This window comes from Pteronotus mesoamericanus, unplaced genomic scaffold (assembly GCF_021234165.1).
Source record: "Pteronotus mesoamericanus isolate MK-2021 breed Mesoamerican mustached bat unplaced genomic scaffold, CSHL_Meso_final scaffold_85, whole genome shotgun sequence".
NCBI classification, from domain to species: Eukaryota; Metazoa; Chordata; class Mammalia; order Chiroptera; family Mormoopidae; genus Pteronotus; species Pteronotus mesoamericanus.
Genome location: NW_026555329.1, coordinates 70658850 through 70675029, shown reverse-complemented (window position 1 = coordinate 70675029; position 16180 = coordinate 70658850). Strand labels below are relative to the sequence as shown.

Sequence of the window (16180 nt, the reverse complement as noted above, 5' to 3'; positions counted from 1 at the left end):
TTGAATGCAAATCTGCTAATTTTTAGTTTCTGATAGACCAGGAGGTGCTGACTAGATTAATGGGAAAGCAGATAGAAGCTGATTGACAGCAAGAGTGTTTACTCCAGTAGGAGAGAGCTGGATTTGGGCATCTGCCTTAAGTACCCAGTGAGAAGGTTTTGAAGTATTGCTCATCGTGGTACCAGTCAGAGGGAGGATTGTAATGACCGCCGAGGAAGATGGGCATCCGCAGACTTGGCTAAGTAAGCTAAAGACCCCAGGAGGAGGAAATTTAAGGAGTCTAAACTTTGATTTGATAAAATTCAGTTTAGGGAGAATAATAAATATTTGTTGATGATGAATGTACTGTGTATTGAGGTTGGTAAGAGCTTCCAATCAGTGGAGGAGAAAGTCAGGGAGATTTTATTAAGAAGGCTCTATCATTGACAGCCAACATGGTGACAACTCCGGAATTACTAGGACCTAGGTCCAGGGATGCTGGCATTTGCCGGCTACGTGATCTTCAGGAGACCAGGTTCTTTCCAAAGCCAGAAGGTGGGTCTAGACTTTATACAGGAAAAGGTGTCTCCAGTAAGAGATGCTCAGGAGAGAGCTCATTTTAGAGCCCTGGTTCATCCTCGGCAGCTAGTGCCCCCTTTTCTAAGCTCGCACTTAACGCCCCAGGCGGCCACAGTGCCGCTTCCCCCGGGACCAGTTCCCCGACCACCACCACAGCTTTTCATCCGCTCTTTCCTCCCCGCGCCCCCCGCCCTGCCATTCAGTTCTGCCTTTTTCCTAACCAGAGGGCACTCTTGCCACTGCAAGTTTTTTATTTACCTGCCATTTTTTACGCCTAACATTGTTTAGACTCTATTATTTGCATTTCTGAAACTGCTCCTCCAACCAACTAATGGAAGTTTTATCTTGATTTGAGAACTCGTAGATGTGAATGTACTTGAATTTCTTAAATGCATCTTGGATCTGGTCAGCTGTAGAACTGGAGGAGGTGTATCGAGCAGCACCTGGAGGCTGGGTAAAATTAAGTCATCAATCTGACGTTTGGATTATAGGTTTTCTACCTCTTCTTTAGAATCTATAATTTGCTTTTATTTACAATATTCTCCCTTTATCATCTGTGGGGGATTTGTTTCAAGGCTCCCAGTGGATGCCTGAAATCGAGGAAAGTACTGAACCCTATATATGTATACTTCGTTTTTTTCTGTACATGCATACCTACGATAAAACGTGAATTGATAAATGAGGCACAGTAAGAAGTTAACAATAACCAATAATGAAATAGAACAATTTTAACAGTATACTGTAATAAGTGTTATGTTAATGTGGTCTCTGTCTCTCTCTCTCTCAAACATCTGACTGTCCTGTACTTGCTCTCCTGATTGAGATGCTGTGAGGTGGCGAAGTGCCTCTGTGATGAGATGAAGTGAGGTGAATGACGCAGGCATTGCAGCGAGGCTTTAGGCTGCTGTGGACCTTCTGATGGTACATCAGGAGGAGGATCGTCTGCTTCAGGTTATCCTGCATCCTTGAATCTTTGATGTTGACTGTTGGATGTCAGAAGCAGATGATATCAGTGGTTGGGGAAATTTAGTCTTTTCAGACCACAGTTTTTGTATACCAGAAAATTTCGTACCAAGATCGAGTGTCAAATGTATCATTTATTGAATAAAAAAAGCTATCTTAGAAGATGTGGTAATTAGAGGTAACAATGAGAGGTAATGACCATCTGCTAAATTGTAAGATTTTAAATTTGTTGGAACCTAACTCATTCACTCTGTAAATTAACTCCTGAATACTTACCATGTGTTGGGTATTTTAATGTCGGAAATAAAGTAGTTTAGCAAGCCAGTCACAACGTCATCCCTTGGCAAGCTTGCGGATTCGTGGGGAAGGCAAAACCTAGGGACTTAAAAGCATACTGAGCATTTATAACAGCAAACCACAGGGCTCTTGACAAACACGTAACAGTGGGGAACTCAATGTAGAGAGATGCACAGAAAGCCTCTCTGGGGAAAAGATTAAGAATTACCAGGGATTAGCTGCGCAGCAGGTAAGGACAGGAGAGTCCCAGCTCTGTGGTGGCCTGAGAAAGCAGATTGAGGAACTAAAAGACTTTGAAGACACAGCCATTTCATTTACAAATTAGAAATGGAGGCATGGGGAAGTGGAGTGACCTGCTTGTGATCACACAGCTGCTGCGTAGCATAGCCAGGTCTAGGAAAACCTCCCAACCACAACCCCCACACCCCTCACATACCCTGTCTTGAAGCTCCTGTTTCAGTGTGTGTTACACCGATGATTGTCCTGGATGCATCCATCCATCATCCATGTATCCATTCATGCTTCCATCTGCTTACCAAGTGTTTGATTTTCTCTGTCATATTCATGAACACTTGACTTTGGTCCCAAAGAAGACACTTTATGCATTAAGCATGCTATTGGGCATTTATAATTCTGTTACATGACCTTTCATATTCAATGTCAGTATGAAAACTGACTCACTGTGAAGTAAATTGAATATATGGATTAACATTGAATATATGGATAATGTGGTGATAAGCAGGGTGCTTGGCCTACTCCCTATACTTTATTCACTTTAATAGTATTTTGCTAGTTGACTGCTATGTTTTGGCAGAATCTGTGGTGTTCAACATAACATAAAAAGTTAAAGGTTAAATTATTTGAATTTCTCTTGCCTGGGCGGGCCCTTTCTTCTCAGCTATAGGTCATTTGCTGATACATTGAGGCCCACCAGTGTTCTGTATCCATGTAATTCTTTTTGTTCACTGCAAAGATAGTTTAATTTTTCGATAAGCATTTATTGAGTACCTGAAGTGTTCCAGGCACTCTGTAAGACGCTGAGCATACACCAGTAAGAAGGTAGTCCCTGCTTGTTTACAAAAGTAACAGTGCACTATGAGAAGTGGTATATGCTGCGGAGGCACAAGAGGTAGCACCTGACCTTCAGGTGGGAGGTATGTACCCTCTGTTGTCTTTGGGGTAAATGTTCCTGGCACACGAGCTTTACAAGTGCTTCTGGATGAGACAGAGAACTTGGTCTGCAAGGGATTCATTTGCCTGGGAAGGGTGCTGTGTGAGAGATGAGGCTGGTGGGGTAAGTGATGATGGATTATGAAGGGCTTTCTAACCATGTGAAGGAGTTTGCGCTTTATCTCCAAGGTACTGGGAAGCTGTGAAATGTGCTTAAAAACAGAGTGACATGGCTAGACTTGTACTTTGAAAATATCATTCTGGCTGCAGTGTGACATGTCAGTGTAATCATATACAAATCTTACATTGTCAGGAAGGTGCTATACCCAAATATTGGCCAAAAACTTCATAATTCAGTGGTCTTTCACCTTATCAGACAGTACCCACTTTTTAAAAAGTAATATTTTATGACACCCTTTCACTTTCACAAAATGCCTTCTTGATAATATAATCTGTCTACATAGATAATCTGCAAAAAATGTAAAGGAGAAACAAAAGAAAAGTAATTATAAAAAGACTTCCTAACTGTGGGTACCATGACTCCAGAACCCTGCTACTCGAGGGCCGCGAGCGTCAGTGTTGCCTGGGCGTGTACTAATGCGAACTCTCAGGCCCTGCCTCAGAACTGCTGCGTCCACACCTGCATTTTACCTAGATCTGAAAGTGGCTTGTATGTGTATTCAAGTTTGTGAAGTACTATTTTTCAGTACATAATAAAGTTGTAAGATGCTTACATCCGCTTGTAGAATCACTGTGAACATGGCAACTACAAATGCAGATTGTTACAGGAGTAGGTATCGACAACTCAGGTACCATGAAGTGTCAGTGACTATTTTCTGAAACAACTCTTAAGTATAATTCCAAACAAAGCATTTGTACTTTTCTCTTAATTACATAGTATTTGCTTTCCTCTAAATTTGAAATATATCAAAACTGGGAAGCTACTTTGTGTTTATATATAATATGCAATTTGTTTCTAGCTTCATTTAATTATAAAGTCTTCTCAGTTCAGTGAATGTCTTGTAGGGCATTTCAGAAGTTGTGCAGGACAGTTCTTTGTTCTGCAGGCCAGCCCGAGCATGCTAAGCCGTCCTGGCTCCCGTCCACTGACCAACCATAGTGTCTCCTAGTCACTTTGACAATGTCCCCCAATAAAAGCTCCCAGAAATTTCCAAAATGCCCCCTTGCATGGTGCCTTCATTGAGAACCACTGCCATAAACTCAGATGTGACATGAGATGCTGATGTAGCACAAACTGGGGGCGGCCAGAGCCCTCTGAAGCAGGTATTTTGGCTGTGAGGCCTTTTGCTGAGTTGATGTGCATCCAGCTGGAGTAGTGAATGAAGTTCTACACGCACCTGCCAGGAAACTTTCCAGAAAGTATTCCTCCTACCCCCCAACTCTGAGACACTGCTGTGAACAACCCACGGTCATTGCCTTTGCCGCTATTACTATCATATTCCTCAGGGGATTTGGTGGAAAAAGTGTAATCACTTCACCTTCTAATTTGTTGAATTGTCTGTAGAAACATGACAACATTATACTTACAAGAACCTAAATTAAAATATGGTAAAAGTAATTAAAATTGATCCTTGAACAATGTAGGGGTTAGGAGCAACTTGAAAATCAGCATATAACTTTTGGCTCCTGTAACACATCTAAGAGCCTACTATTGACCACGTTACTGATAATATAAACAATCAATTAATGTGTATTTTGTATGTATTATGTACTATATTCTTACAATAAAGTAAGGTACAGAAAAGATGTTATTAAGAAAATCAATGAGGAAGAGAAAATACTGTATTTATTGATGCCATAGCTGTACATCATGTATTTACAAGATGAATCATTTGTCAGTACCTACATCAATATTGTCTTATATGAAACAAAACACAGTAGATGTTATGTATATTACTAACAGTAGACATCAAAATGGAAAGATAATTGAAAAAATTCACATTTATTTATAGGTATAACAATGCATGCATTGGTAATGAAAAAGAAAATATGATTGTTTTATAATAGCCTAGTGTAATTTATATGATGACTTTATGGTAGCCTAGACTATACACTAACAAATGAATCGTTAGACCATATTTAGGGCATTCAACATTATAGTCGTATCCATAATACAGTATTAGAAACAAACTACTTGTGATGGTAGGCTGATAGTTTCTCCAAGTGCAAGAGAGGCATACTGTACAGTAATGTAATTCTTTGAAAGCAAACTTATAAAACAGTAAGAAAACACATTAATTTTATATTAAATGTCACTTACTTTATGCCTGTGTAAGGACACAAGCCTTGAACACAAGGTCCTACTCACGAGGACCCCTTAGGCAGGGGCGATGGTCGTGACAGAGATGTTTCATGTAACGTATTTGCTGTGCACGTGCTGGAGTTTTCACATGAAGACACACAGCAAAGAAGTTTAACTGTATGACATAAAGATTACTTACTATTCACTGAGTGGAAGTGCATTATCATAAAGGTCTTCATCCTCACTATCTTCACACTGAGGAGGCTGAGGAGGAAGAAGGGGCAGCTGGTCTTCCTTTCTCAGGGGTTGCAGAGGCAGAAGAAATGGAAAGAGAGGCAGGCACACTTGGTGTTAACTGTAGAGAAATACATTGTAATTGCTGGCTTTTTTTTTCTCTTTTTCATTTCTCTAAAAATGTTTCTATACTGTACCAATCCTTCCACCATTTAGTTTAGTTTCATTGCCCGGGTGTGGAAGGGTCTGTGTCATGTAAGAGGTCAAAAGCAGTCTTGCATAATCGGGACACTTCTGCCAGATTTTCTAACGTCAGTTTGTTTTCTGGCGCTGCTGCTACCTCTTCTACCTCATTGTCTGGCTCTGGTTTGGAAGCACTCATTTCCAGCAGGTCATCTTCTGTTAATTCTTCTGATGTGATGTCTGTTAGCTTTTTAATTTCTTGAAGACCCATATCTTGAAACCCTTCTCCCCTCACCTTTTTTGCCATATCTACAACCTCTTTAATGATTTCCGTTCTTAGCTCTATCATAAAACCTGTGAAGTCATGCATGACATCTGGGCAGTTTTCTACAGCAGGAATTTATTGTTTTGGGCCTGATGCCTTCCACAGCTTTTTCTGTAACAACGATGCACCTTCAGTGGTGGAATCCTTCCAGACTTTCATGATGTTCCCTCTGTCAGGGTTCTCTTCCGTAGCGTCGGCAGTCCTTTCCAGAGATGAGCCTTAAAGATTGTGTGATCCTGATCGAGAGGCCAAGTTAGGGGACATTGTGTTTGGGGGCAAGAAGACCACTTCAACGCCTCCATTGCTGAACTGATAGGCTTCTGGACATTGACATTGTCCAATATCAAAAGAATTTTAAATGGCAGTCCCTTACTGGCAAGGTATGGTACGTCCTGCCCTCAGGGACAAAGCGTCAGTGGAACCAGTCCAGAGAAAGGGTTCTTGTAGTCCAGGTCTTGCCATTGTACAGCTAACTGAATGGCAGCTGATGTTTATCTTTTCCTTTCAGGGTTCAGGGGTTAGCAGTTTTTTATAGATAAGGGCATTCTTGATCATATATCTGACTGCATTTGTACGAAACGGTAGAGGTAGTCTTTCACTTCCTACCTTAACTCCTGGTGCACACTTCTTTGCTTTATTAATAAATGTCTGTTGTGGCATTCTCCCCCCATGCCCCGCCCCCAGAATAGGGCACTTTCATCTGTATTATATCAGGCAGATACCCTTTCTCCTCGTTATTTTCTTAATCGCAACTGGGAACTTGTCTCCTGCCTTTTGGTCAGCAGAAGCTCCTTCTGTTATCTTGACATTTTTTAAGCCAAACGTCTTTCTAAAATTATCAGGCCATCCTTTGTTGGCATTAAATTATTTAGCTTATTTACCTTCCTTTTGCTTTAAGTTGTCATGTATAATGACTTTGCTTTTTTCTAGGCTTCTATTAGAGAATATAGTTATGCCTTTCTTATAGCAACCCTGTACCTACATAACAGCTGCATTTTCAATATGAGATGAAAAGGTTCTTTTCAGAAGTCCCAGGTTTTTGCACATGCTGGTGTAGCTGCAGCAAGGGCTTCATGAATTTCCTTTTCTTTTTTCACATGTTCTTACTCTGGATTCATTGATCTCAAAATGGCGGCTTCTGCAGCTGCACACCTCAATCTATGATACATAACAAGCCCTTCAGCCTTTTCTTGTAAAGTCATGACTTTGCTTCTTGGGAGCACTTCAGCATCATTAGTGGCACTTCATATGGGTGCCATGGCGTTATTTGAGGTTTATGGTATTGTACTAAACGCAGTGATAAATACACAAGAACCTTGAGAGATCACTTTACTGTGCCACCCAGTGTACTGGCGAGACAGCTGTTCACACAGAGATGATTAGCACCACGTGGCATTTTAAGCAGATACTTGTAATACTTGAGCTCATTGCAGTAGCAACAGGAGGTGACTATGAAATTATTACAGTAGCACAGTATATACTGCAGTTAATTTTATGCAGTTTTGATTTAATATTGCATCTTTCAACTGCAAGTGGCATTGTGTATGTCTGTGTAAGTTTTCAAAATTTTTAAGCTTGTATATTAGATTTGTATATATTTTATGGTAGTAAATAATAAATTGGTATCTACCTATATTTTATTTATTCATGACATACCTAGCTCTTAACTTTTTAATTTTATTATTATTTTTGGGGGGTATTTCTAGGCTACATAGTTCATCTGTGATATTTTTTCAAATTATTGACAATCTCAAAAAAAATTTGGCAATATATTTATTGAAAAAAATTCATGTATAAGTGGACCTATACAGTTCAAACTCCATTGTTCAGGGGTCAGCTATATATTAATTAAGTTGCAAACTGTTAAGAATGAGTGATACCCCAGTCATAGACCACTTCACAAAGCTTTGATTCTGTCTTACACAGAACATATCTAAACTTGGCTAATTTGCCAGTATGTACTTTGATACAAAAACCTCTACCATGATTTGCATCTATTTCAAAATTATATCTATTCTGTTTTCCTAAATTTTTTTCTTTTTAAATCCTCACCTGAGGATATGTCTCTTGATTTGAGAGAGAGAAGGAGAGAGACATCTATTTGTTGCCTCCCGTATGTGCCTCAATGAAGGGGATTGAACCTTCAGTGTAGGTATGTGCCCTGACCGGATATCGAACCCACAACCTTTTAGTGTATGGGACGATGCTCCAACCAGCTGAGCCACCCAGCAAGGGCTCTTTTTCTAAAGTTTACCTGTAGATTTACTATTCCTACAGTCTCTCCAAATAGCAAGCTGTCTTTCAAAGGAAGCTTTCTGTGCATACCCGTTCAAGTGTATGCAAAGTATTCTTTCCAAACACTTTATAATATTCTCACACACAACCTAGTAAGTTTTTAAGAGAAGATAAAGGAGTACATAAGTTGATCACAAGTACGAGGGGTGGTAACCATGGAGAAGTAACCTCAGTAATAGAGAAAGAAATAATATATTTGTTTCCCAACTGTTGTTTTCCCATCTATCATCTCACATACATTATTTACCAGGAATAGAGAGGTTAAAAAAATTGGAAAGTTGAGAAATGGTAGTAGCAGTTGACATAAGGAAACTAAATAAACATATATACACACAAAGTGATAAATCCTAAATCATCAACAGTTGAGCATTCTGTTACGATATTTGGAATTTGTAGCTCATAAACAGTGCTTTAATATATCAGATATTATACACAATAGAGTTTTAAATTTTATTTATTTTTGCATTGATGACTTATTCCTAAAGCATGCTCTGGGGATGGGGTGGGAGGAGGGCCCCATTAATCGACAGTCACACAGACTTCTGCCTACTTAGCTCTTTCTTCTTTTTTAACACTGATTGCTTGCCCTTCGGGATCGCATAGATTTCCACTCACCACACGCTGGACGGGCGTCCACTCTGCCTGCATATGGTGGTGACTACACAATAGATTCATCAGTGAAGACTGTTTCTGCTTAGGTCCTTGAATTTTTATCTCTGTCTTTAATACATAATTTCGGTCATTGTTTTGAGAAATAATTTCTTATATCTATTAATGAAAATGTGGTCAGGATATTTGATCTGTTTTGTGTTTAAGAATATTGTAAATGTTAAGATCTCATAGAGTTTTGGTGCAGGATTAGAACATAGTAGAAAATACCAAACTTAGTAGGTCTCAGTTTCTATTCAGTGGGTCAATAAAAAATAGCTATTAGACTCTATTGATGATTTCCTGAAGGTTAACCACACAAATTGTAATTAGGAAAATAGTCACATTTATTAGAAAATGTTAAAAGTTATTTTTCTTTCAGTAAAGAGGAGAAAGTTGATGAAAATGGGGACAGTTTATATCTTATTTCTTCTTTTATAGGTTTTAAAACGACCAGAATATTTTGGGAAGTTTGGTAAAATACATAAAGTTGTCATCAATAATAGCACATCATATGCAGGCTCACAGGTAACTAATTATAGAGATTTTTGCCTTGCCTCCCTATGATCTGGGTTTGACCTGGGCTGTTCAGAAGGGAAATTTATTTTCTGTGATTAGAAAGCTTTAGGGTCAAGGACTTAAGTAGTGTAGTGACCTCTGTTGGTGGGGTGGGACCATTTTTGGTGTTCATGGGACTCTTCCAGGACTTAACAGTGAATTGATAGTAATAAGAGGGAAATAGTAAAACAGAGATTTAGTGATGGTTTGAAGGGGAGGTGAAGCTGAGTCCATTATTAATTAGTCTAATAATTAGATAAAGACTTCTAATTAATATTTTCAGATACTGGAAACTTAATAGAGCATCTTTGTTACATTGCTATTAGCAGATAGACTATTCTTGCCAAGGGCATTTATCTTGGGGGAGAATATAATTTGACACAGTGTCTTCAGATCTTGGCTTTTAAAATCTAACTTTCAAAGCTTGCTTTATGGAAAAGCTTGAAGAGCCTGTCAAATGACTTTAAAAGAATAAATGCCAGTCCAAAGATGATATTTTATTCATACTTACTTTAGTCTACTTAAAAACAGATAAAAGTTATTAAGTATGATTATTTTAAAATGAGGTAGTATATGGTTTAATTAAAGCTACTACAACTTCTAATTATTGTGATTATTACTAATGATAGTAGTAGTAGTAAATGTTTTTAGAATTTCCTAGGCAAGTAGCAAGAGAAGTCTTTTAAAATGTTTTTGTTGAATTTGAAACTGATAACTGTGTTTTCACTTCAGGGTCCAAGTGCCAGTGCTTATGTCACCTATATCCGGTCAGAAGATGCTCTCAGAGCCATACAGTGTGTCAACAACGTGGTTGTAGACGGCAGAACGCTTAAGGTAATACGGTCCTCTGGATTTTTTTTTAAAGGGGAAGGAATAAAATGTAGCAAGTAGAGGAGTACCTAGTATTTTCATACTACTTTTGAAGGGAGTCTTTTTGAAGATGGCTTTTTAGGCACCCATACCAACCTGTGACAGCCAGTTTGCTTACTGCTGACTTACGTAGGGTCCTGTTTTGCCAGGGGTGAATAAACACTTTCATTATAGGGAATAATAATTTTAAATCTCCTATACATTTTATTCTTTTCACATTTTATTCTTTAAAAATAAATCTGTTATTCTTATCAGAAATAGATAATAGTTCTGATGTGTTGTCCTTAAATATGTTGACATTGATGAGTGCAGGTTTGAGTGAAGAGTCCCACTAAGCAGTGCGTTATGTAAGTGGAGGAAGGACGGCATAATTAGAAAAAGGAAGTTGCTTGCTTATGTGCCTGACTAGTTGTAATGCGGAACAGATTTTGTCTCTCTTCTGATCGCAAGGGAAGATTTGGATGCTCAAGTCCTAGAAACCGTAGACTGAGATGTTTTCTTCATATTTTCAAATGAGCATCGTCTTAATGGTTTAATGGTTTATTAAACTGTTAGTAATGGTTTATTGCTCTAGTATTCACAGCCATACTTGTTGTGTTGTTGTGTCTGTGTGTCATTTTAGGTGCAGTGAAAACATAAAATGTGGAAATGCTCACTGTGGTGTCCTTTCACATTTTGAGTCCTTTTTCCCCCCTCCTCTTTCTGCAGGCATCTCTAGGTACAACAAAATACTGCAGTTACTTCTTAAAGAATATGCAGTGTCCAAAGCCTGACTGCATGTATCTACACGAATTGGGGGACGAGGCGGCCAGTTTCACAAAAGAGGAAATGCAGGTAGTAAAGTAATGTGAATTATCAAATGTGCAGAAAAAGTGAGGATTCTTCTTTATAAAATCACTATAAAAATAAAATCGCTAAATTAGGGATTTTATTTTTGTAAACTGGCATTACTTTAAAGTAGCATTTTCTAAACAGTGTTCCATGGAATGTCAGTTCTGTAGGCTGTTGTTATAATGAAAATGGGTCTTTGGTCCACTGAGTTTGAAAATGCTAGATTAATGAGGATAAATAGGCTTCTTTCTTATAGGACTTCCCAGAGTTTTTAATATGCTAATAAATACCTAATACATAAGATGGGAATGTACAATTGGAACTTTATTGACCAAGGAAAGCATTTTGGGAAATGCTACTTTAAGGGGAATGTCAGCAAAATGACAGCTGAGCGTGATACTAAAATTATGAGTTGTGTCCCCCCCCGCCCCCGCACCAACCTCTAATTTTGACAGAGCATGCTAGAAAATCATATTCTATCAAATGTTGCTGATAAGCTCACATTGTTTTTATAAAACAATTCTCCCCATGAAAGGATCCTGTAAAGCGTAAATTGAAGGCTTATTATTTTATGTTCATTTTTACATTTCCTCTTCTCCTGTCTGTCTCCTTTCAATTTGTAGTATAAACATGTCTTTACAAGTAAAAATGTTGACCATACGACATATTAAATGAGGATTATACCAAAGCACAATGCTGTACTTCCCTATTATAGATGAGGACTTCAGATTGTTGCTGTGGACTTTTGCAGGAATACTTCTCATTTAGAAGGTGGGGGGCATTGATTACTACCTTTTATTCTCCAGGTCAAACCAGAGAAAGTCCAGTAGGGGCTCCTTTAAGAGCAGATTGTTAAATAAAATGAAATAATACCTTTTTTTGACTTGGAGTTACTACAGATTAAATCCCATTATAATAAGTACATTGCAATTTCCTGACATTGTTATCTTTATGATCCAAAAGCAATGTTAAAATAAGACCTTTGTTGGATGACTTAACTCATTTCTTAGTTATCCACTAAGTGCTTTTCGATATCTTTTTCTTTCTTCCTTTCCTTCCTTCCCTCCCTCCCTCCCTTCCTTCCTACCTTCCTTCCTTCCTTCATGAAGCTTTCTTGGGTGAAATCTTAGCTTTGACTAGTGGGAGTATGCTTTACTCAGAGGTACTGTTACAATGAAAATCTCTGTTGAATAATTTCTGAGTTCCAGTTTATCTCATTTTTAAGTAGTATTGAACAGTAAAAGAAAAAGGGTGACACCCGAAACTATTATAATACTGTATGGTAACTGTAATTGAAAAATTGAAAAATAATTTTTTTAAAGAAAATGGATGGACAGTCCCTTAGAACTTAATTTGTAATGGGATTTAACCTGTTTTAGGGTCTGCCCCTGTAGAATCATTCGAATATCAGCTTAAGCTCTGTGGCTAATGAAAGCCATATATCTGTTGAAGTATTGATTACAGAAAGAGCTTTCAAGGCTTTTCATGTGGTAAAGTTGTAAAATCAACATCTAATTGTATTTGTTCTTAGTAATTTAAAATTCATTTCATATTGTTGTCCAGAATTCATCTTGTTCTTTTTCACCTGAGTTTAAATTTACTTTGTAAAGGGGGTTTCTTTGTTAAAATACTTTCTCAAAATAGAAAAATTTGAGTAAATTGTATCATGGCAAAAATCAGATGATTTTTTTTTTTTTGTTATTGTATAACTCAAAATTCAGTACCCTTTGGAATATGTAGAGATCCAGTTGAAACAGACAAGAGCCCTCTCCGAACTGGGAACGATGCATTGTGCCGTGTGTGTGATATGGTTGTGCCCAATTAGACGATGTGGCCCTGTCCTTGCTTGTTTTTATTGTTTTATTTTGAACTGTTCTGTTTTGGTTTTGGATTTCCCAAAACATCTATTTAGACCACACTTTTAAAACAATAAACAGTCCTAAAGGTAAGTTAAAATGCTGTTCTGGTCATGGTATACATGCAGATAGTAAAAAGTTATTCAGAGTAATTCCATTGCAGTTTATTTCTGTTTATGACTTTCCAGTCAGCCTTTGCCTAATTTCTCCCCTACTGTTTGTGACATTGATTTCTGATCTGTAATACCAGCTACAGTAAATACAGAATTTTCTTTGTTATGTATAGAGCAGGGATTGCCAAACTTTTCCTGTAATGGGCCAGTTAAATGTTTTAGGCTTTTTGGGCCACATGGTCCCTGCAGCAGTTGCTCAGCTCTGCTGTTGTAGCATGAAAGCTGCCTTAGACAACTCATAAATAACAGACAATTTGTAAGTGATAGTTTGTAAATGAATGTGATGGTTCTAATAAAACTTTATTTACAAAAAAACAAAGTGGCCAGCTGTAAATCGGCAACCCCAGATCTAAAGTTTAGAACACTTTAAATGTTATGTGGAAACATAAAATTTTTAATCAAGAAAAAGAAATTGATTTTCAGTGATCTTCAGAAAATTTAGTAATGACATATTACAGTACTTAATTTTTATATGAAGATGATGTTTAAAAGTAAGTTTTTTTGAGCTAGCAAAAATATTGTCTCTTAATATCCTTTCTGTACAATAAAGTGGTTGATGAAATGCCTTAATTAATGTTTTTTTTTGGGGGGGGACTTTCGTTGGCCCAGGTGAAGTTTTGCGATAGCCTCCTCACAGGTTTCTCTGATGTGAAAAGCCCTTACATGTTTTATTTAGGATATCTTTAATAATTCAGAAAGTAATTCAATATTTTATACCACCTATTTTGTGAAACCTCACTGCAGTTTTAATTTCTTGTTTGATTTAGGCAGGTAAACACCAAGAATATGAACAGAAGCTACTACAAGAATTATATAAATTAAACCCCAATTTTCTTCAACTATCTACGGGTTCAGTTGATAAGAATAAGAACAAAGTGACCCCACTACAGAGGTATGATACGTAAGTACCGATATTCGTGTAATTAGACACCTTACCTTCATGTCTGTCAACCTTCTCTTTTCCTTCTACATCATTTTCAGGCAGAATCCTTCTTGTAGTGTCTGTCATTTATGCAGAATTGTTGCACTGTATAGGAAATGATGAGTCAAAATTTCTGGGTTTGAAGATTTTCTGCCTGCTGCTCCCTGCTGATCATTTAAATGAGCCTCTTGATAGCATGCCATTTGTATTGATTTGCCCCAGGAACAGCCTCATTGATAAATACATTATCAGAAGTAAATTAAGAGATGTTGGCTATTAAAAGGCTGTGTCACTTCATTGAGGTTTTTCCCTTTACATATTGAAGGGAACAAAATACTAAAAGGGAGAGGGAGTTACTGAAATACTGTGTGTTGGGGACACAGATATTCATGGTCGTGTAGTCTCAGGAATCACCAGAGTCTTACATGCTCTGAGTGAGTAGGGTATCCCATATTCAGAATCTTATTCATCTTAAGAGACAGTTCGATTTTGTGCATACCAATATTGTGTCAATATTTAAACAAATTCGTAGTCTTAAATACCAAGTCTCATTCTGAAATGGCGCACTTCGTTTCTTGTATTAATTTTGTAATAGCCTGTAAGAAAATGGTCTGATTAGTAAAAACAAACTTGGGGGTTGTGCTTTATCCTGAATATTTTAAGGAATATCAAACTTAAGGGTTTGATGAGTTAGGACCTTTGTTTATTCTTTTTAAATTTGGTAAGTTTAGCTTTTATAAAATGAATTCACTTAAAGCAAATAACTATAATTAATTTAGATACATTGATTTTGTTTTTTAAACATTTTATTTCAAAGTTAAATTTACTTAAGTGTTTTATATGTCTGGGTGTTACATGTATAGTCCATTGTCTGTTTAGGACTAAAATAATGTAAGGGCCATTTTACGTATATAGATAATAAAACTACATGCATTATTATCAGAGTCAGTTTCTTCAAAATTAAATTCTTGAAGTCCTTGTTTCTTTGCTTTGATAGTAAAGATTATTTATAAATAACTTAATTTTTTATACACATAAACCTATGTACATGTTTATATAAATATATATAGAAGAGGCCACAGAGTAAAACATAAGATTACTGTATAATAAACTATATGAATTTTGTATACGAGGTATATCAAAGCTAATAATAAGAGCCAAGTACAAAAGAGATCTCTCTGGGTTGATAATGTTTGACCCTTTCCATTGTTCGTTTTGTACCTTTCTACGCCTCTTTATACACATCATTGTTCTCATTAAAAATGTCATTTGAATTAAATTCATATTCTGGGTTTATAGCTCCTAGAAAATTGAGAGCAGAAATTTAAGTTTTAGATTATCTCTTTTAGAAAACATTTGTCGTTAATATATCCTGAATATAAAAAATAGTATATTTTTATTGAAGGAAATTAGAAAAATATATAAAGCATACAGAAGTAAACATTGTATGTATTCTTAGTACTCAGACATTTTTACTGAAAATGATTTGATGTATTTCCTTATGGTATTTTTCCTTCCAGTGAATGTATATAAACACAAAATACATTGGTTTGTTACCCTTTAAAATTTATTACCCATTAGTATGAGTATTTTCCCATGTCATGGAAACAATTTTTTATGGCTGAGTAGTAATCCATTATATATGAGTATTTCAAATTTATTAAACCAATCTTCTGCTGGTATATATTTTGTTAACTTTCCTTTTGGTGCTGTTATTTATAACACTGTGATGGACTTTTTTTATATAAACATTTTGGTTCTGTCTTTCATGTTCTTAGATGTAGAACTGCTGAGTCAAAAATTATGAGTATCCTTCATTTGAGAATTTTTTTCCTGCACATTTGCCGGTGCGATAAACAAAAAAAGCTTTCTCATTTTATAATTATTTTAAAAAACTATTTATTAATTTATTGATGTTTTAAAGAGGACTAACAGTTTGTTTTTCCACTTATTGATGCATTCATTGTTTGATTCTTATATGTGCTCTGACCAGGGATCGAACCTGCAACCTTGGCATATTGGGATGACACTAAC

The 16180-nt window shown here is 36.8% G+C and overlaps 1 protein-coding gene across 6 annotated transcripts in view; it reads left to right on the top strand.

Moving 5' to 3' along the window:
- CNOT4 (CCR4-NOT transcription complex subunit 4) overlaps positions 1 to 16180 on the top strand; it is a 137500-nt gene that overhangs the window by 73170 nt on the left and 48150 nt on the right. For 3 of the 6 annotated variants that reach the window (XM_054564022.1, XM_054564020.1, XM_054564024.1), the window contains exons 4-7: positions 9378 to 9464; positions 10227 to 10328; positions 11073 to 11198; positions 13992 to 14116. In XM_054564022.1, the coding sequence (XP_054419997.1) occupies positions 9378 to 9464; positions 10227 to 10328; positions 11073 to 11198; positions 13992 to 14116 (440 nt within the window). Of the gene's footprint in view, positions 1 to 9377; positions 9465 to 10226; positions 10329 to 11072; positions 11199 to 13991; positions 14126 to 16180 lie in introns of all 6 variants that reach the window. The other 3 variants (XM_054564021.1, XM_054564019.1, XM_054564023.1) reach the window with 1 other exon arrangement.